Here is a 22231-nt window from a genome sequence, read left to right on the forward strand (position 1 = left end):
CCACGAAATATTCGACCATCTTGATATCCGCCAGACCCACCTGCGAATTGGTGTATGATGTATGGAATCTTTAGCTGGTATTATTTTAACTTTATATGACCAAAAAAATACGCCAACACACAAGTATTGTACAAAAATATGTTTATAAAAGTGAATGCTACAAATTGAACACAAAAATAGGCGAAACAAACACAAATTCGAACATATTATTCAAAAGGAAAACATATTTTGACATTTGAGGACAAAACAAAAAAAAATCTGAAGAAATTTGTATTTGCGTCAATTCTACGTTATGTCATACTAAATCATACATTATAATTTTTAACACTGTTGCAATCTATTTTGCCTAATATTGCAACATAGCAATCAGTTTTCTGTCCCTTTCTATAACTATCTCCCTCTACATTCAAAATAATTATGATTGTAGTAGGTATGTATTTTATAAATTGTGATAGATTTTATTTTATTTCAGTGACATATATCGGGTCGTCCAGTATTGCCATATCTACTAAAATATTATTGAATTGATATTTTAGTAAATAAGAGAATGAAGTTTTTCACCATTTGTATCTACTATTAGTTTTACTATTTTTATTTAATAAATAATACACATGAGGTTTTACGAATTTCACATTTGTTATTAAACATACTTACATAATTTAGAACACCCCAAACACATCGCGAAGTAAAAATATCTATATTTTTTACTTAGCCAAAATTATGAATCAACATAGGTTAGGTACCTACTGATGTTTATATTACAGAAAATTTAACTTTTACTAAATTATGAATTTGCGAGATTATAATAATACAGATGATTTTAAAGAATACTTTCATCAAATAACATAATAATGGATGCCTGTACTTACATAATATTTTCCAATGTAATTTTTTTTTTAAAAACTAACTTTAATTTCGAAAGTTTAGCCTGGCAATACTATGAACGTCATTTATTTCAGCGGGAATGCGAAATTTTCATCCTCGGTTTTTGACATAGGTACCTAACAATATTATCACAATTATTTATATCGATTGTACTTACAAAAAATGCCACGAACTCACTATCCGATGGCTGGAAGTTCCAAAAAAAGACGTAGGAGAAAAGATGGAAATATTAATACATTAAAAACACAAAGGTTTGAAATTATTATTTTATAATTTGACATAATTATACATAGTTGAAAAAACCACATTTCACAGAAAATTTTGGTTCACAATATTTATTTATCTTGCAAAAGGAAGTTTTGCGTATTACTTATTAATACACACAATTAAGTATAATGATCATTTGTACTTATATTATTTTTATATTATGTTTGTGCCATGTCTTATTCGAAATTAGTGTGTCTGTGACAAAAATTATAATCTGGTACAATAATTAATAGCAGCTATACATTTTGTTTTCTGTTAACTATCTACTAAACTAATATTTTTGAATGTATTATAGTATTGATATATTGCCGAAGACTATGCCTGAGCATGGAAATCCTCAAAGCATACTACCTGAACCAGAATTTCATCCCACATTTGAACACGAACACGAAGAATTTATTATAGAAAATGAAATTGAAGATTCAAGCCCTAAATTCCGTGTAGAAGGCCGTAGAATTATAGACTTTTCATATTTTTTCCAACAACTTCAATTAATTAGCCACCATGATTCTCCATTTAATTGTAATTTATCACATTTAGAAATTTTTGGGGAAAATCGGGATAACTTTAGTAGTACATTTTTTATTCAATGTAAACTTTGTGGTAAAAAATTAAAATTATATACCACTGAAATGAACAAAAACAAAATGAATCTGTGTGACGCATTTGTATCCAGTATAATCAGTATCGGCAGTGGATTTTCAAATCTGGAAGAAATGTGTTCAGCAATTGACGTACCATCGATTACAGCAAGAACATACAGAAAGAGTCAACAGAAGGTGTACGAGTGGTTTGAAGAAACCAAAAATAAGAGTATGGAAAACGCTGCGAAAGAAGAGCGACAACTTGCAATCGAAAATGGTGACGTCGATTCTTCTGGTATTCCCATGATATCAGTTGTTGCAGACGGCTGTTGGTCGAAACGTTCATACAGATGCAATTATTCCGCAGCATCTGGCGCTGCCACGATCATTGGTCAAAGAACCGGAAAGATTTTGTACATGTCAGTGAAAAATAAATATTGCGATTTGTGCGCCAAAGCTAAAAATAAAAATATCCCTGCTCAACAACATAAATGCTTTTTAAATTATACCGGTCCGTCAGGTGGAATGGAATCTACAGCAATATTAGAAGGCTTTAAAGAATCTATTAATACACATGGATTGATTTATTCAAAATTGATTGCTGATGGAGATTCCAGCACATACAAAAAAATTCTTGATTGTCACCCTTATCCGAATGTAACTGTCGAGAAAGTTGAATGTAAAAACCATTTAATTAGAAATTATTGTGGCAAAATAGAGGCATTAACCAAAGACACAAGATATCCCTTGAATGTAAGAAAAATCATTGCGTCAAGAAAAAGACGTCTGCGGAAAGCCGTCATAGGTGCAATCAAGTATAGAAAACTACAAGATAGTACTTTCGAAGAAAAGGTTATCGCTCTGAAAAAAGATTTATTTAATGGACCGCACCATGTTTTTGGAGACCATACTTCTTGTCTACCATATTTTTGTACAAATGAACCAAATACAGAGGACATGCTTGATGTAAATTATGTACCAGCATTAAAAGAATGCAGTCTATTTTCTCAATTAATGATATATAATTCTCGTTTGGTGCTAAATTCAAAAAGTTTAATTTATAATTTTTCTACTAATATTTCAGAATCTTTTAATAACATGATTGCAAAATTTGTAGGCGGCAAGAGAATTAACTACTCTCAAAGACAATCGTACATGGGACGATGTGCAGCGGCGGTAATCGCATTTAATACAAATAAGTTACATTGCACAATTCAAAAACAAGTTTATAAAAATAGCCCAAAAGCCTTCATAAATCGCTTAGAATCAAGAAGGTTGAAAATAAATAAAAAAAAAATAGGAAAATCTTGGCGAAAACCAATACATACTGTTCCTTTATCTAATCCAGATTATGGAGAGAGTTGCCAAAAACCTGATATGGACAAAAATCAATATCAATTGTTAAAAGAAACTTTTTTGAAAAAACTCAAACTGACAAACTATGAGAGGAGGGATATAGAAAGACGCACCGTATTACAATCTGAATGTGCAGAATGGCTAGAAAGGCGACGAAACCTTCTTACTGCCTCTGTTTTTGGTAAGGTGTGTAAGCGGCGAGAAAATACAAAATTTGGGCCTTTGGTAAAACGTTTATTATATAGCCAATCATTAGCCAACGTGAAAGCGGTAAAATATGGTAAAGAAAATGAATCAATAGCTTTACAACAGCTTAGTGTACAAGAACGGATTAAGATTGAGAGATGTGGATTGTTTATCGATGATGTGTATGATTTTATCGGTGCAACGCCAGATGGCATCAGCGATGATGATACAATTATTGAAATAAAATGTCCTTTCTCAGCTGCTGGAATAAGTGCAGATGAAGCTATTGTACAGAAAAAAATTAAATTTTGGAAAGTAGATAAAGACAGGAATATGGTAATAGATAAAAATCACGATTGGTACTTCCAGATTCAGGGGCAGCTTCATATTACTAAGAAAGATGTCTGTTTATTTGGAGTTTGGACGGGACATAATTTTCCTGTTAAAATAGAATTAATCAAAAAAGACGAGACATTTTGGATTGAAAAGATTGAAAAAAAGATATATCACTTTTATATGAATTGTCTACTGCCAGAAATAGTAGATCCCAGAACCAGTAGATCTATGAATATTAGAGAACCAGAAAGGCTGAATTTCTAAATTTTTATTTTAAATTTTATTATGCTTAATATATTTTCAACAAGTCTATATTACATCACTATTTTATAGTTCATCAAGATATATCTAATTTACTAATATAGTTTACTGTTACGAGACACCCAGAACGAGTGTAATTTTATGAAATTCAAAATAATATGTATACTTACATCTAAATAATGATACCTGATCTTGCTGGCGATTCCACTGCGCCATATTTTGTATAAGCATTCGTCTCTGCAGCCGTGAGTTTTGGTTCCGTGTAAAAAGTACATTTTGTTCTCAAGGTCAAAAACCAAATTGGTTGTGCCAATGGCTTATAACCATTCCTCATAAATGATTATAACTGATATCACCTCATGATCAGTGCCACGCACGAGTTAACTCGCGGGATCTTTTAAACGTCATAACTTCTGAATGAACTGTTTGTGTATATTTTCCTAACAATATTTATCATTTTAGTGTGAAAATATTCACGTTAAACATGTTGATTTGGTAAATTTTCACAAATATTTATCATTCTATTCTTATTTCATATTTTTTAAGGGATTCATTTTATTCCAAAAATAACTGACCTACAAGTACCCACCTGGTAAAAATTGAATTTGGATTGGATGGAATTTCCTAGTAGATGTTCCAACTAAACAACATGACGCTTTCTATATATTATTTACTGATAGTTTTGAAATTATTGTATTTGAAATAAATAATGTATCAATAATACACATAGAAATCAATAGATATATAAAATAGATATCACAGTTTAAAAATCAGAAAGATCAATGCATATTACCATTGTTTATGTTACAATATAAAACAACATTTATCATTGAACGTAGGTACCAAGAAAAATAGACTTCATTAAAATGTGTCAATATAGTATATACCCGATATAATTATATAAATTATTATATTGTTAATTACTCTGTGGGGTCCATATATACTGCTTCAATTGTAATTTAATTTTACAGTATAATTATTTATGTTAAGTACTTGATTTACTTATTATATGTACAAATGTAATATACTTACCTACTTATTAGGATATATCTTGGTGAATTTTAAAATAAGAGGAAATTAAATGGAGGTCATCGTGTCTAACTAGATGTCTAACTAGACGTTGTTAAGTCTTATATAAATATTTATACATTATTAAATTGTTTTTCTGTTTTTTATTGATGTAAAGACATGGCATGTATTCAAAGTAATAACAAATTAGCTGTGTACTATTTATTTAACTTATATTAAAACCCCAAGATTGATTTCGTCTTACGACATATTTTATTCTTCTAAGTTTTACTATGACATTGTAATATGAACCATGGATATAGTATAGTACTTAAAAAAATCAAAACTGGTAATATATTATTTCAATATTTAATAGTCAATTTTCATTTGAAGTCAGCATTTAATTACTGGTATAACACATAATTATTAACTGATATCTACAACTTCAGATGGACAAATTAATTGATATATCATATTATCAGTTTTCATTTCCTTTCAACAATGTATTCATTCTAGCAGCTATTTTAAATATCTTACTAGTTTTTATGTCATGGCACCTTACAAAGGCTCCGAGCAACCGTATACTGAGCTTCGAGAACAGATGTTTACGACGGATACTGGGTGTGCGGTAATTTTAGAAGTAACGGGAGATAAAAGAACGCACCAAATAGCCTCGCATCACGTTGAGAGTGAATACGCAACTTTGTACCTGGCCCGGCCACGTGCTGCGAGTGCCTGAAGAGAATCCCAATCTGGTTTGCCTGTTCTTCAAGCCAACCGGATTCCGGCGTCCTGGATGGCCGCTAAATACTATCTATATAGCATATCTGGCGGAGTTACGGGCTGCTAGTATGACCTGGAACGATGCAAAAAAACTAGAGTGACAGAGATTCTTGGAGGCGCCGCATTGTATCCATATGCTGCAACTAAGATGCAGATATAGCCGAAGAGAAGAATTAATATACAGCATCTAGAAAACTTAAAGTCTTTGAAATGGTGTTAGAAAGACAATGTTTCTAATATCAAAGTGATATTGAGGATGAAAAAGAAAAGACTTGGAGAGTAAGCTCTACCAAATGACATACCTGATATGATACAAGTAACTGATATGCAAAATTATATTATATTTTAGAATATTATGAATCAATTTAGCAACTTTTATATCATTATCGATAATAAATTTAGTGCAAAAATGTAATTATAAAATTGTTTTATTTTTTAAATATGTATGCGAGATAGACATAGCTATAGGTTACAAACATTAGTCACTTTATATTTACCTTTTGTAATTGTACTATTAAATCTATAAAATGGGTATATATGCTTGATGGTCTACGTCATAAATAATATTATATGAATCACGCCATGTTCGGATCGTACGCCGAAAGTCGGATTTATTTCATTATTAATTAAAAGATTTATTTCATTCCATCTTATTCATATGAAACCGTCGACAAGCAAAGATCTCGGTAGACATTTTCTCCATCTGCAAAAAACATAACATATGAACTGTTAATAGTGTGATTTTTAATCTTTTATAGTGTGCGACTGTTTGAAGAATGGTAATTAAAATGGATTAGTGATAATACAAAGCATCAAAAAAGATTGATTAACTAAAATAAAGTAATCAGGTAGGTAACATGTTTAATAACAACTAGAACGCCTTAGATTATATCAAACAAATAAATATGAAATCACAGGCATTCTCGCAATAACCTCTAAACTAACCACGCAACTAATGTAGACTAAGAAAACAATAAATTAACACTTGAATAATATATGCAAAACACACAGAATACTACTACAGTAATAAATAACATAATATTGTACTTACAGATAGTGTTTCTTATTCCTGATATAAAACACAATTCCTTCGTTAGGTATCTTGCAATTTGCTATCAACATAATCTGACAGCAGAGAGTTTTTTCTATTAGTCTATGGCCAAAAATACGGATTTACTTGGCCGGCTAAAAAAAAGATTTTAATATAGCAAGAACATTTTGAATATGCGACAAATAAATAAAAGTATATATAATATAGTTGTTAAAAAAATCTGTGTACATTATAAAATATATTTAATATTATAAATACATATATTTTTTAAATTCATGTTATAATTTGTAAACGACGAAGCACGTCAGCTAATACGCATAGTAAATGTTTAAACTTTGGTAATCAAATTCGAATGTGACAGAAAGAGAAAGAAAAACTTTTTAATCATATTAGCATGCGTAAAAGAGATGTAACATAATATCACTTTCACTTTAAAAATCATACCTAGTATTCAATGTCATAGTTCAACTTTAAATGAAAAAACAGAAACTCTAGGTAAGCATGTGTGCCCTTAAACTTTTGGTTTATTGCGAAGAAGAAAAAGAGTCAACATCTAAAAGTAGAGCTGATACATCATTTAGACACGCCTTTAGCACGTGTTGCCACTATGACTGATAATATGTCACTGAGAAGTCTTCTTTATGCGACAACATCGACTTCCTGTTATCGCCAATTCATTGTTGTCGGACACTAAATATACAATAAAAACAATAGAAGAGTGAAATAAATTAATAGCAGTGAAAATAGGTGTAAAATTAAATGATATAAGCACGTAATCTATTATATAAACTAATATTTATAAAACTTTTGATATCCAAGATTTCCTGTAGTATATAAAATACCTCCTCCAGCCTCCTGTTTTTATGCTTATTCGCTGTCTCAGGTACTCATTTGAACGTCACTCATCTGTTTTATTAGTCAAATTATATGAATTAAAAAATAAGAAAAGCAGCGTAATACAAATATTTTTTTAACAATTATAATGTAGACATAAATGATGTACCAAACTACCGTTGATGGAAATTTTGGAATTTAGACTACGTAAAATGTACTATAATTTCGTCAACAAATGATATATCGTAGATGGCCAGTACTTCAATCCGTAGGCCAACAGTATTGACCCAATGAGAGTTAATAGGAAAAAAATTCTTATAAAAAGAATCACTCTGTGAATTACTTTTTTCTCATTGCATGTTTGTTTGTTTATCTGCTTCGCATGTTGCATTTGTATACCGATTTCTTCTCTAAACGCTTTTCTTTCATCATTACCATTATATGACAGATGTTATTGCATAATCGATTTGTAAACATAACACATGGCTGAAATAATCTAAAACTAATTGGGTCACATCATGCATTAATTCATTAATTGATTAAATCACATCTTTATGAACCTACGATAAATATCTTTTCAAGATTTTTCCTCTTGAATATTGTATATATATATAGTATAGTTACACGTAATTCAACCCTTTCTAAAAGGAACAAGATTCTATTTGTTTGCCTGTATAAATATTTCTTATTTAATTTAAAGGTTGTATAATATTAAATTCTACTCAATAGTTATTTCTGTTGTAACACCGTTATCAAGACTATTTTGTATAAAAAGTTTGGCTTTAAATAATATGTTACTCACCGAAAGAGACGAAGGGTTTTTTCTCATTTACTCTGGTAATTATTTTAAACATAATACTAGTATTCTGGATACTTTGTTAATGCCATTATGGGTTTCCGGAGGCATCGTTCGATAGTATATTAAAATAAAATCTACATTAGGTAGAATGCAATTATTATGACAATATTTGTAGTAATTAAATAAATTTCAAGTTGAATTTAATAAAGGCAATTTGTATTATAAAATTTTCATTATTACTGATCCTTTTAATATAGAGACATTACACCGATAGGCTAACTACCGTCTTACGTGAATTTTCAATAAGATGCTTGGTAAACTCTTTATCCTTATTGGGTGTATCATTTTTGAAAGATTTCATAATTATGGTCTATAGATTTTCTTCCAGCAAATTTCATTAATGCTGTAATGATATGTTTTGTTTAAGAGTTATATGACTTTACAGGCGTCAGGAATTGCAGTAGAACCACACGAGAGCGTAACGAGCAGCGACTTTGACAAGTTCCTGGCAGAGCGGGCGGCGGCCGCCGACTCCTCCTCCCCTCCCCCCTCCCTGGCGGTGTCGTCGCAGGCCCCCCACCCCGGCCAGAGGCACCCGGCCCCCAAGAAGCCCGAACACGACGCGTCCATGTTCGCGCTCTGATCGCCATGCGCCCCCCCCACTCTCGCCACCCTTATTTAGATTACATGTTTGTTTTTGTCGCCTGCCTGAATGGTGATAACGATTCCTTATTCAGGCTTCATTTATTTATACGCCAGTTTTATTTTTATCTCACGGCTCAACATTCATCTTCAGTGCACAATAGATTTCTTCTTACAGTTGAAAGTGGAGAAGTCACATATTTTCTTAATAGTACATGTTTATTCTATATAAGAAATGTAGATTGCCATGTTCACTCACAAGCGGGCATATTGGGCATCCAAAGGAGGAATCATTGTAACATTGTATCTACGTATATTTGACGCGTATAACATCAATAAATCGGTCAATCACGCAGTTCAACTTGAACAATGAATTTACGATATTGTCCTTTAATAACTTATTTTTTTCTTAATTGATGGCATTATTGGAACATGGTACAAGAACATGCAAACAAAAATTGTTTAAAATAAAATAGGTACCACCGATGCTTCTAAAATGTTACAATGTCAATCGGAATAGGATAATTTTAACGAATATCCATTGAGATGTTAAACGTAAAATAAGTGACTTCCATACATTCGATTCTGAGTCGCATTCGTTTTGTAAGAAATTAAAGAATTATAATAACTATTACCAAAATTTATTTTAGCTTTTGGCTAGTTTCTAAAACCAATAAACAATATTAGATATTACGCAAACATTGATAGAATAAAATAAAATCTTTGGTTTGTTATCTTGTTAGCATTTAATTCTGATTCTTAGTGATATTTTTATATTGGTTTTTTTAACAAAACTAAAAATTACCATTTCTTTTGTTTACAATAATTAATACCTATGTATAAACATTTATCATTTTTTAATACACTAAGTATGGATAAAGTGCTATTTTATATATTCATAAAATTCCATTAATTTATAAACATTTGTTAAGTACCTACCAACTAAGAGAGCCATTACATATTAACTTTTTCTGAAATCTTATTTTCATTGTACACATCGCACCGTGAGTGTAAAACCAAGACATATTTTGGATATATTAGGGTTTGAAGTCTTCGTTTTGTTAGGAGAAATAGAGTTTCTAAAAAAAATCATAATATTTGGTTTATATCTATATTATATTGCATCTTCTTTCAGTTACTTCACTTTTACATTATCAAGTTCACGACTTTTGCAGTTGTTTTGCATTTAATCTCGATATTGAGAAATTTGCAGATGCCTTGGTTTTACACTCACAGTGCGACATGTCGATCATCTTGAATTCTGCTGTAAAATGATGTAACATTTTTTGATGCCATCTTAGAAAGCGTCGGTCGTAAGAATAGTTTTTGTTTTTTTAGAATATAATGCGTTTCATCTCTGATTTTTAATTTTGTAATCTGCAAAGCGATGAAAACTTTTGGCAATTATTTATCTGTCAGAAATGAGTGAGTATATTAAAAGGATTTTATTTATTTGTAGATCATAATTGTTGAGGAATATAAAATAATATAATGTACATAATGTTTATCTCGAGAATATTTTCATCGAAAATTATAAACCGAAGTATCTTTAAAAAAAAATATCGTAAAATTTCAAAGTAAGTACCTAATCATGATATAAAATTAATAGAGGAATCGTAAATGATTAATAAAATTACTAAGACTTTAAAGCAAATATGAAAGTATCGCAAAATTATTTTATGTATAAATCAAAGATGTATTCTTTATAATTTAAGAAAATATACTAAGGGCCTAATGCATAGTAATACGTATTGAAATAAGTCGGCTTAATATGTTTTAGTCATCGGATTTTCAGCTAAATAATAAATAGCGCATAACGACAAACAGGTGACACTCCTGACTACGAAATAAAGTGAAAGCTGATAGTGAATAATTAAATGTTGCTAACTGAAATCGTAAATATTCAGACAAATCAATATTATTTATCATTTTAATTATCTACGTAAACACCAAGCGATTGCATACGTTTTCGGCAATTGCAAACCTTGTAGATTTCACTGGATTTCACTGTGCAATTGATTAAGATATTTGTGAATAATATTATTGAATACTTCCGTGGTGTATGCATTTATTCAACTAACCACTGGCAAAGCAACCATTAATGTATTGAAAGTTTATGTTAACAATTAATTTGCAATTATTCAATTTATACTGTACGGTTTTCTTGCATTTACCATTGTATTTCAATTCAAAAATAATTTAGGGAAAATCATAATTTAAAAAATGGCAATAATTTTGATGATAGCAGAAAGCAACGTTGTCATGTTATTGTTTTGTTAAATTTCATGTATGCATTGGTATCATAATTAGCTAGCTTTACATATCACCAACATACTATGCATCAGGCCCTAAAACTATATAATATTTTTATTAATTTATAAGTACCTACACATTATCAATTAATATTTTAATAGTTTTATGTTTTATATTATTAATCTATTGTTTATAATATGGGTATATTGTTTTTTTTTTTTTTTTTGCATTTATACAATATGTATCACTCACTGAAATGCATTTCACATTCACATCCTGCTTAATAATAATAATGTCTCATAGTATTATAGTCATAATGGATATATAGCATTAGAGCCATTTTTCTTTTATTCTTGCAATGTCTATTATAATGTCATAGTGTTGACATGATTTATTGTAAACTAATGAATAGAAAAATGATTATTATACATCTCATTCATTCATTCATTGATAGCGACACTTAAAACATTAATTTGCGTTCATAGTATTATGCCAATAATATTGAAACTCCAACTACATTCACAGCGGCTGTCACAGACTGTATCTGTCATACCATATGTAATGGAAATTTGCACACTTGGCATCGCTGTATCAAAAACGTATGACTCACTGCAGCTGTGGTCGGGTATGTAGCTAATCACTGCTAACGACCACCAATCTCAGCATATACCCACCGGCCACTGGCAAACGACACGGTACGGCTAACATCTGATCTAAACATATACATGCGACCTTTGTCAGCCACAATTGTAAACAACCAACTTAAGTGTCAAACAGACACTTTCCAAATTTACCATTGAAGGAAGTATTTTCCCATAATTCACACATCGATCCTTCAGCAAATCCAGGCGTATGCCCTATCAATCGGGATTCGAAAGAGATTTTTTCAAATTTCATATTAAGGAAAAATCTTACCGATAAGACGAAGTCTATTCCAACTACATAATCCGCCTTAACGCCTCCAAATGTAATTTTTTGTAACAGCCCAATAATTCTCAGAGATGTCCATCTTTCTCTCATTGTCGGTGTCCAGACTTTCCGTTTTGTCGGTAGTTACCTATTATTTATTACCATGGCAATATGCGAAATATTAATATGTCAAATAAAGTAAATGTTGATTTCTACAAAGCTACACATAGCTCACATTCTAAGATAAAATAAATATTCTCAATGACAAAATGTGTTTTTTGTTATTCAATTTTTATCGAAAAGAATGATTGAATGAATAATAAATATTCTTTTCTTTACAATAAATTGTGTCAATCATTAATGTAAGATAATATTTTCACCTTTTATGTAAAAAAGAAGTTTTTTTTTTTATTCGGAATGTTGCATAAGGTATAAGATATAAATTCAATAAGGAATATTATTTTTAAAATCTGTAATGGAGGATGTACATACATACTAAAAAGTGACTCTCATTATGACTGGAAGTCTGAATCAATTAAAAAACATTTATAGGAAACTGACATTTAATTGCGAAACTTTAAAGTAAAGATATTTGTCAAATAAGTCAAGTGTCTGATGACATTGGCAATTCTTGTTATGAAATTTGGAAAACATCTTGAATTGTTCTGTATTACTTAAATGGCTCTTTAGTCAAAATGACAGCTGCTTTGCTTATATTTCATTTAATAAAGATAAACCTCAATTGTATGGAAATGATGGCTTGATATAGCGAAAAATAGTATTATCTGCTTTTCGTTTATATTTTAAATAGTGCCAAATTTAAATAATCGTTAATTGATAGTGCGCTGTGTCACATTATTTTGTGCAATACTTTCTCTCTTCTTTAGTGAAGTGTCATTGACGGTTGACATTCAGTGATGCAAACAATGTGTCCTTATTTTCGCAACCGTGTTTGCTTTGTCTGCGACCGTAGACTAATATAATATGAATTTTGTAAATGTTTATTTGTTTTTTTTTTTTTGAATAATTGAAGAAGTAAGAGATTTTTCTGCCAATTGTATGCATTCCAGGCATTTAGGCTAAAACAACACATGCCAACAATATCACCAGCGTGGAATACTAAAAATGTTAAATAACTCATTCGACATTATATAAACCGCATTTAATTTGAGCTTCTTAGGTGAACAATCGATAATCACACCACTATTTATTAATTAAGTCTGCGGTCTCAAAGAAAGGATAGATGACTCAAAAACATGCAATTGAGATGTATCTGACAGGTAGAAAGTGATTCTGGCTTATAATCAGCGTACATTATCAGTTTTGCACGTTGCTTTGAATTGTCTCTCTTTTTCTCCACCGCAGAATAATATGTTTTCTAAATCTTTCAAAGTGGTTAAGCTAATTTGAAAGATTTATCTTTTAAATAATGGAATAGGTGCTACATTAAAAGGCTAGCATAATATGATGAAATGAAGAACTTTTGTGTTGCGTAAATTATTATGAATTTTGTTAATAATTTTATTTATGTTTATTTATAAAAACGAACTTTTTTGTGTATAGATTGTATAAAATCTTTTCAATTTTAAACAACTGTAAATGATCAAAACTATCTTTAAAGAAAATGTGTGTATAATAAACTCGTACCAGTGCGTATAGTGTGACATGCGTTGTCGGGTGGTTTGTTTGTATTACGTAGTTATAACATTTGCACAGGTGTCTCTGAACATGTTTGTTTCATATTGACACATTGAAATATGAATTTATTATTTCTGATTTAAAATGTGGGTTAGAATTATTTGATTTTATTCACTGTATAATATAGAGGTAGTAACTTAATAACTTATGTTTCAACGCAGGCTTGTTTTTAATAATTCTTTCAAGGCTACATAAAAATACGTGAACATCTTTCTAAAAATTATTTAGTCTCCAAATATGCAGAATCTCTATTGATAGACATTTTAAAATTTCAATACATTATTGCCAGTTTGATTCTATTCCTTTTCAATTTTTTTTTCCAACAATTTATTCGTAATGCTATATAAAATAAATAGTCTTTTACAGCGCTTTTTGTTTTCCCGTCCATACGCACGGGCTTCCCGATACAAACCGTTTTGCGCAGGTAAGATTGTCGTAAAGCGTGAGCATCTAGCCGGCGCTTTATTGACCTTTCCTACATGTGTAATAAATAATAATGATAAAGAAATATCTATGATAGATGTCTTTAGGAATACAAGTAATATTTCGACCAATACAAGGTGACTGGCAAAATCCATCCGAAACAACCAGAATTGGGTATATCGATACAAAATGAAACCCTCGTAATGTGTGCAGAGTGTGATGAAAGAAGGCTCATACGCTTATGAATAATTTTACTGTTTTTTTAATTGCAATATTATTGTTTATTTAATTCCTAAGCCTTTTTGACTTATACTATTATGGTCACCCATCTACAAAGATATATTTTCTTTATTGTGTGCTACAACATAGGTGTTCCATGCATTGCATTTCGCCATACTTCCAGGCTTATCTTACCACGGTTCCAGTCTATCGAGGGCTTTCAATTTTTGCTACTCGAGACTTGCTCCGGGGGGGGACACGCTCTGTTGACCTTACCCATTCTTCGAGACCCTCAGATATAATAATATGAGTCTGTGTATCCCCAATAAGGAATGAAAGTCAATACAAAGTTTTATTTTATTGTGCTATACTTGAATAGAAACAAATAAATATGCAATTTGAAATAATAATTTTAATCTTCAAGAAATACAAAATTAATTACAAACTAAATAAGTACAAATTATTCATTCAATTAAAATTGTACATTTTTAAGATTTTCTCAATAGTAACAAACACATTTTGGTAAAAGTCTAATACTGTAATATCCTACTTTCTTGTGGACTGCTTTATAGCAAGTATAAAATTCATCTAGATATTATATAATTAAATTTAATGTTACCATTATTGTATTAAAATTTCCTCCATTAAATTTAGGGTTGACTTAGGGTGGCAGTTGACATTTAACTTTCCGCGACTCAGAAATTGTAGCAAAGTTGCATTCAATCCTGCACATAAGACATGGCTTAATCCATGTAGTAGAACCAATGACATTAATATGGACGAAGCATCTGGAAAAAGTAATGACACTCACTTTTTTGTCGGGTCTGCCGAATGGCATAATCTGTTCTAACGCCATTACAATAAAGGTGATATTGCTATAAATTCCCAATACTTGTTGTCGGGTCTGCCGAATGGTTCGGTTCGAACGGGTTCGCTCGAATGAACATTGACACTAGAAACACTGTTCTAACGCCATTATAATAAAGGTGATATTGCTATAAATTCCCAATGCGTGATATTGCATAATGGAAATTGCGTGACGTCTACTTATACACGTGCGAATATCGATATGCACGAATTTACTTGCTAGCTACTGTATTGAGCGCGTTGTCCATTAATAATGTCATTGAGTAGAACTATCAAATATTCAAGCCGGATACATCAGACAAAAATACTGTGACTTTGTATTGGCATGTCATGTCACAGTCGCGTCCAATTTGTATGTGCGACCTACCTAACAATTTATTGATACCTAATTTCATTCATTATTTTTACATTGCTTGAAAGACAGCACGATCCACAAATTTAATTACTTTTCACTGTATAATAAATACTAAGTTGTTCTCTGTAATAATTTCTTAAAAAACACATATTGGTGTTAATTATTAATAACATTTATTTATTTAGATGAAGCACACACACATATTAAAGCCAACTAACTTTTTATATTATGTATTACGAGTAGGTAGAACTGTGAACGGTTTTCAATATCAATCTTAGGAATTATATGCCTAATAAACGGATGTGAATGTGATTCACGGATTGACCATTGCAATAGCGCAGACGAAAAAAGCCATATTTTAATTCCAGGATTTTTCAACCCTTTATTTGTTTCTGGCTGCACTATCCATGAATAGGTAAAAGAATCTTTGGTGTAACTCATTGAGTTGTCTATAAATTAGAATCATTCTAAAGGAGACGCTTAAATCTGTAATTGTCAATTGTCCGGGTATGGCAAATAGTCCTATTTAAAGTGGTGTGTTATTAAGTGACAAAATTGTGAGATATGCATGCTGATCAATACAACATTTTTAACTTGAAATTCTTTTATTTATATCTAATCGAGCTGTCTTGCTGTGATATTTTTTTGTAATTTTTGAGGTAGTTTTATTAATGATATTAATGATATTGATTGTCATTGGTCTGACAAAAAGTAGATTGTTTTATAAAGCTTAAATTTTTCTTGATTATGCATTCTCTCACTAGATGTCACTAATATCTATTTCACTGTACTTTAATTTTAAGGTTTATCTTTCACATCTCTGCCATTCTATCTACCGCCGTAGCCAATATCACAATAATATTCATGTAAATGCATTCCGAATCATTTTTATAACAAAACCTGTTTTTATTCTTGTTGAACAAGATTTAAATAAAATTTCGCATTGTTTTTTTGCACTGTAATCAAAAATTAGATTAATAAATCAGAAAATTTAAACAATTTTATTTGATTGGTTCAATCAATGTGTTTCTTACAACAATTAAAATGTTTTATGTCAGTATTTGAAGAAATGAGGGGATTAAAACACAACATGAATTAGTCCACGGGCGATCGTTTTGAATTAATTCTAATTATATCGGATCGTAATGGTAATCAAATCTGTGCATACAATATTCACGTCATGTAAACCTACTACTTACATCAGCTTAGAGTCGGTAAATAAAAACCTTTATTCAATGTTGAACTGATTACAAATAGGTCTTATTCTGTTTGATCTGAACTTTTGTGATTTTGTGAAACTACTAAACTACTTTTGTTCTCTATTTTATGATGCGGATGAAAAAAATGTACTCAACATCTTGTAGTTTTAATACCTCAAATGTAGATATATCGTTCGACAAAACTGCAATATGTCATAATCCACTAATTTGGGTAAATTGTGATTATTATCAATTTGAAGTAGGATTTCATAACTGTCTACATTTCGGCATTTTTTTTGTTCGCTAGATGAACTGCATCTCAGTGCAATGCGTAGCCTGCGAAGTGGAAGATTAAACGATCAAATGTAAAGCTTATAAGTAAATACTTTTAAATAATAAAATTAATATTTCACATAAAATCACATTGCCAATATGTCATCTTTTTCAAGCGAGGTATAGCCCACGGTGGCCGCGCAGCTTAAGCGTTGGACCATAACGCCGTGGGTCCCAGGTTCGAATCCTGGGTCTGGCAAGTACACATATTGTTTTTCAATGGTATGGACCTAATAGGTTGAGCAAGTGGCTGACATCCATTTTTTCTTAAAAAAAACAAAATCTGTTATACAAACCTCTCTACTCTGTGGAGGCCCATATCGCACCCTCGCAACTAAACTGCCACAGTCCAAAAAACGTCAAACAGAGAAAATCAGCTTTGAAGTTTTTACCTTTCGCATTTTTGTACTGTGTTTAGATATTGAATGAAGTTTTGACTTGAATTTGACGACTTAGAGATATGAAATTTTCGGTACATATTATGCTATGAACGATAGACAATGAAACGTAGTAATTAACTCAAAACACGTAAATTTGGACTTGTGGCGGTTTAGTTGCGAGGGTGCGATATGATCCTAATAGGATCGGACATGGTCGGAAAAAAAAATGATAATCAAAACACAGAAGAAACTATTTACAACTTTTATGTATATAGTTTTTATCCCTCCTTGTGTGTTCTGGCATATTGCTAATTGTCGAACAATATGTGTATTGATTATATATTTGAATTATAGGTACCTACCAGAAAACTGATTTCAGTCAAACCATAATGTATTTTGTAAGTGATAATTGAAAGTAAATTCCGGAGGTTGTGTAAAAATATCATAATATGTATATCTTTGTGTACAAAAGAATATGTCATCATCAGGCTTGTTTAAGAAAACAAGAGAAAACCTGTGCTAACAAGTCTGCTTTTTATTGATTTTTCTGAGTTTTGTATTATTATTAAAATAATCCTAATCGCTAGAATTGCTTTTTATGTAAGACTTGAAATAAAATATTGAATGTATGATTTTAGATTTAACGTATCTTCGTGTTGTCAACTTTATGTTGAGGGTATATTATAATATAATATTGTTATACTTTTCATATAGCTTCTATTATAATCTTTGTACTTATATGCCAAATATTAAATCATTTATATGAAGATCGATGTTTCATTACCTACACAAAAATCTCCCAGTATGGACCTCGAACGGCTCAAATAAAGATGTCCACTGATGTCTGGTCCTCGCCGCCTGTCCTGCAATCAGTGGCGCACTCAGGATTTAATATTGGGGGGGGGGCCAAGGAGGAGAATGTAAATTAGTCCTATAGGATCTTTTTCTTTTTCACAGCCTAATTTATCGTTTATCGGTCTTTTGTCTATTGCACTCGGTGTACCTACACCATGGTCCCCACATCCTGAAACGGGCCCTCAGCCTACGATATTTGGCAGGCCCCTTACCTACCGCTAAGATTAAAGGCAGTGTTAAACACTACATTAATGTTCTTCAAATTGTGTTTCAGTTAAAATTAAGGGTACTTATATAGTGAATTATTGGCGATTTTTAATACATCTACTTTAATAATGGAGCTGTCGAGTATCGACACATAATAATCAAAAAATATATTGCACAATTGTATAAGTAATTGAAAATGTTCATGGCCATGAAGTATAATAGTGCCGCAGGCGACTTTTTTTACTATTAAAGCTAATTTATGATGTGTGTTTATCACACTTATCTGGTCAACCCGACACGCCGGGCCTCCCACAGCCCGGGCCCCCAGGCTAGAGCTCTGTCAGCCCTCCCCAGCCATGACCTACACCACTCCGGAATTCGGGTGGACACCGAGAATTTTTTGACAGTTCCATTAGGGATTGTGTTTTTTGTGTTAGATATTAAAATCTAAGAAATTTTTCTAAAAAGGGTGCTTGAGAATTATTACAAATCATTTTTTTGCCGTGTCTTTATTTGTCTAAGCCCACAGGTATAGTTTATTGGATTTCAAATTCAAGCTATAATTAACAGTTAATTCGGCTGGCAATAGTCTCCGGCGGACAGTGTTAACCCAAAATCCTGACACAATAAAATAAATCAAACAACCATCAGAATGTATTATCTTGTCATAGTGCAATCAATATCCATAATAACCGTACACTTTCAGAACCAATCAAATTATAGTTTGAGAATATATCTTCAGTAATGGATAGCGACCTTGTGCGTCGAACGTCATCTCTAACCCACTGCACTTTACTTTCTGAGTTTAGCTCATATAGTTGCGCTGTTGTAGAACTCGACTACTTAGGAGAAACGCTACTGGTCGGTGCACATCGATGAATCGCTGACCGGCATGAGCAGGCTAATGAACACTTCAAAGGGTCACAGGCTGTTGCTCGGAGGCAACGTAAACGCAAAGAACATCAGGTGGGGCAGTCGACGTACTGATGGCAGAGGCACAGCCGTGTCAGATTCTTTAGCACAGACGACCTAAACGTATTAAACGAGGGTTCTATCCCAACGTTTGAAACGATCAGAGGAACTCGTAAGCTGGAAAGCTATATTGATATTACTGCCTGTTCCAACGCTCTGCTCACCAGAGTTGAAAATTGGAGAATATGTCGTGATGCAGCGTTGGGATCCGACCACAATGCGATTGTTTTTCATTACAGGCCGCAGATAGCTACGCTGCAAACAAAAGTTCAAATGTCAATCAACAACGACCAGGTTTGTTTAAGACGTCCAAGGCTAACTGGATAGATTTTGGGCTTGCACTTATTTCCTAGATTCAGGATTGCGGTATCACTGTAGATAGGTTGGATAGCATCACAGACGCACATGAGCTCGAAGACATTGTCAAAGAATGGTCATTGGCGAACGAGTCGGCATGCGAGAGCACGATGGTGCGCTCTTCGAGCGAAGGATTCCAAAGAAAAAGTAATCCATGGTGGAGTCCGAAACTGGATACACTGAAGACTGCTTTTAGAGTAGCAAGGACAAAATTTCGCAATTCAGGCGTGGTTCGACGGCTGTTCACTCGACCGATTTTTGAAACAGCAAAGAATAAGTATGAAACTGCGATTGCGGAAGCGAAATTAGAAAGCTGGAAGAGCCATTGCTCGGCTCAGGGAAAAGAGAATGTATGGTCCAGTCTTCAGAGAATGCTCAAAAGTAAGGCGTTCAAACCGCCTGAAACTCTGACAATCAACGGTCACATGACCTCTTCGGCTCTCAAATCTGCAGAGGCACTTCTTGCGTATTTTTTTCCAGACGACAATATTGCAAACGAAACAGAGCAACAGACATTGATCCGAAATGCCGCCTCGATTCCTTCAAAGGAAGATGACGACGAGAACTTCACTCTCAAGAAGGTCGAAAGAACAATGAGGCTGTTCAATCCAGCTAAAGCTCCGGGACACGACAGCTTCACGGCGGATATCTGTCTCAATTCATTCTTAACTGTTCCTAGCATAGTTGTCACTCTTTATAATGCTTGTTTGCGAATTGGTCATTTTCCAAAAATCTGGAAGGTTGCTAGAGTGGTGGTCATTCCCAAACCGGGAAAGGACGACTACGCTAACGTCTCGTCATATCGGCCCATCGGATTGCTGCCCGTGTTCGGCAAAGTACTCGAAAAATTATTTATTAATCGAGTTTCCTGAAAACTTCAGACTAAACATCTGCTCAGCGAATACCAGTACGGTTTCACCCCTCAAAAGAGTACTGAAGACGCGCTTCATGCAGCAATTGATAGAATCAGGGGGGCTAACCGCGATGGTCAGCTCGTAGTGGCGGTATCTCTTGATATCAAAGGCGTGTTTGACAACCCATGGTGGCCATATCTTCTTATTATATACATATATTCCATAACAGTTGAAATCTAAAAATTGTCCCGCTAACATTTTCAGGCTCATCAAAAACTATCTATCCGACCGAGAAGTCTTCGTCGAATATGCTGGAGCATCTGCTACCAAAGAGACATCAAAGGGATGCATACAAGGTTCGTCTTGCGGCCCTGCCCTGTGGAACATAGTTCTTGACGATGCCGTTTCCTGAAGGTGTACACGCACAGGCCTCTGCTGATGATGTATTGCTGATTGTGGAATCCAAAGAACTTGGTTCTCTAGAAACCATGACTAACAGCGTGTTGGAGAGCGTCGAGGCCTGGGGAAGGAAAGTCAAACTGTCTTTCTCCGCGGAGAAAACGAAGGCCTTATTCTTTACTAGGAGGCGCGTCTCTCCGCCTTCGCTGGTGATGAATGTGCAACCTCTATCTTTTTCTAGGGATTTTAAACTTTTAGGGGTAGTAATCGATGACAAACTAAATTGGTCAAAGCACGCGGACAGCATCTGCAAAAGAGCAGCGGTGACTTCGCTCAAACTAGCAAGAATGGCCAAACCCACATGGGGTGTATCTTCTGAAGCTCTTCGAATTCTCTACACTTGTGCTATTGAGCCTATGATCACGTATGCGGCCAGCATATGGTATGAAGCTGCCAAACGGAAAAACATAGCAAAAAAAACTCAATACGGTTCAGCGAGCACTAGCAATACGAATATGCAGAGCTTACCGCACGGCTTCGCTAAATTCAACGCAAGCTCTAGCAGGACTTATGCCTCTAGATTTACGTTTAAAACAAATCGCTCTCACTTACAAAGCTAAGAAGGGCGAGGAGGGCCTCGCAGGTTTTCTGCCTGACGATAGGCTTTACGAAAAACCGATGGACTATAGAAGGCTGCCACATCCGGCTAGACTATTTTCTGAAGTGGTTTCTTATCCTGCAACGTTGGAAAGCAACGAATGCAATAACATACCGATTTTCACGGATGGGAGCAAAATTGATGGCAGTACTGGTGCAGGGTTTGCGGCATACATTAATGGCGGTGAGATAGCGGCTCATAAGTACCGCCTTGCCAGCTATTGTACGGTAATGCAGGCCGAACTCTATGCCATCCAATGCGCTCTGGAGTGGGCAGGCTCAGATCCAATCCAACGAAAGCT

The 22231-nt window shown here is 33.0% G+C and overlaps 2 protein-coding genes across 2 annotated transcripts in view; one reads left to right on the forward strand and one right to left on the reverse strand.

Moving 5' to 3' along the window:
• The window catches only part of LOC147063588 (TOM1-like protein 2), a 44787-nt gene extending 34244 nt beyond the window's left edge, over nt 1–10543 (forward strand). The window contains exon 12 of the mRNA XM_085959611.1: nt 8796–10543. Within this exon, the coding sequence (XP_085815737.1) occupies nt 8796–8993 (198 nt within the window). The 3' untranslated portion in view covers nt 8994–10543. The remainder of the gene's footprint in view (nt 1–8795) is intronic.
• The window catches only part of LOC147063589 (uncharacterized), a 33142-nt gene extending 20844 nt beyond the window's left edge, over nt 1–12298 (reverse strand). The window contains exon 1 of the mRNA XM_085959609.1: nt 12161–12298. The gene's annotated coding sequence lies outside the window, so the exon portion shown is untranslated. The remainder of the gene's footprint in view (nt 1–12160) is intronic.
• Nucleotides 12299–22231: the final 9933 nt, after the last annotated feature.

This window comes from Rhyacophila brunnea, unplaced genomic scaffold (assembly GCF_057557595.1).
Source record: "Rhyacophila brunnea isolate RB1 unplaced genomic scaffold, BYU_Rbru_1.0 scaffold_9, whole genome shotgun sequence".
Lineage (NCBI taxonomy): Eukaryota > Metazoa > Arthropoda > Insecta > Trichoptera > Rhyacophilidae > Rhyacophila > Rhyacophila brunnea.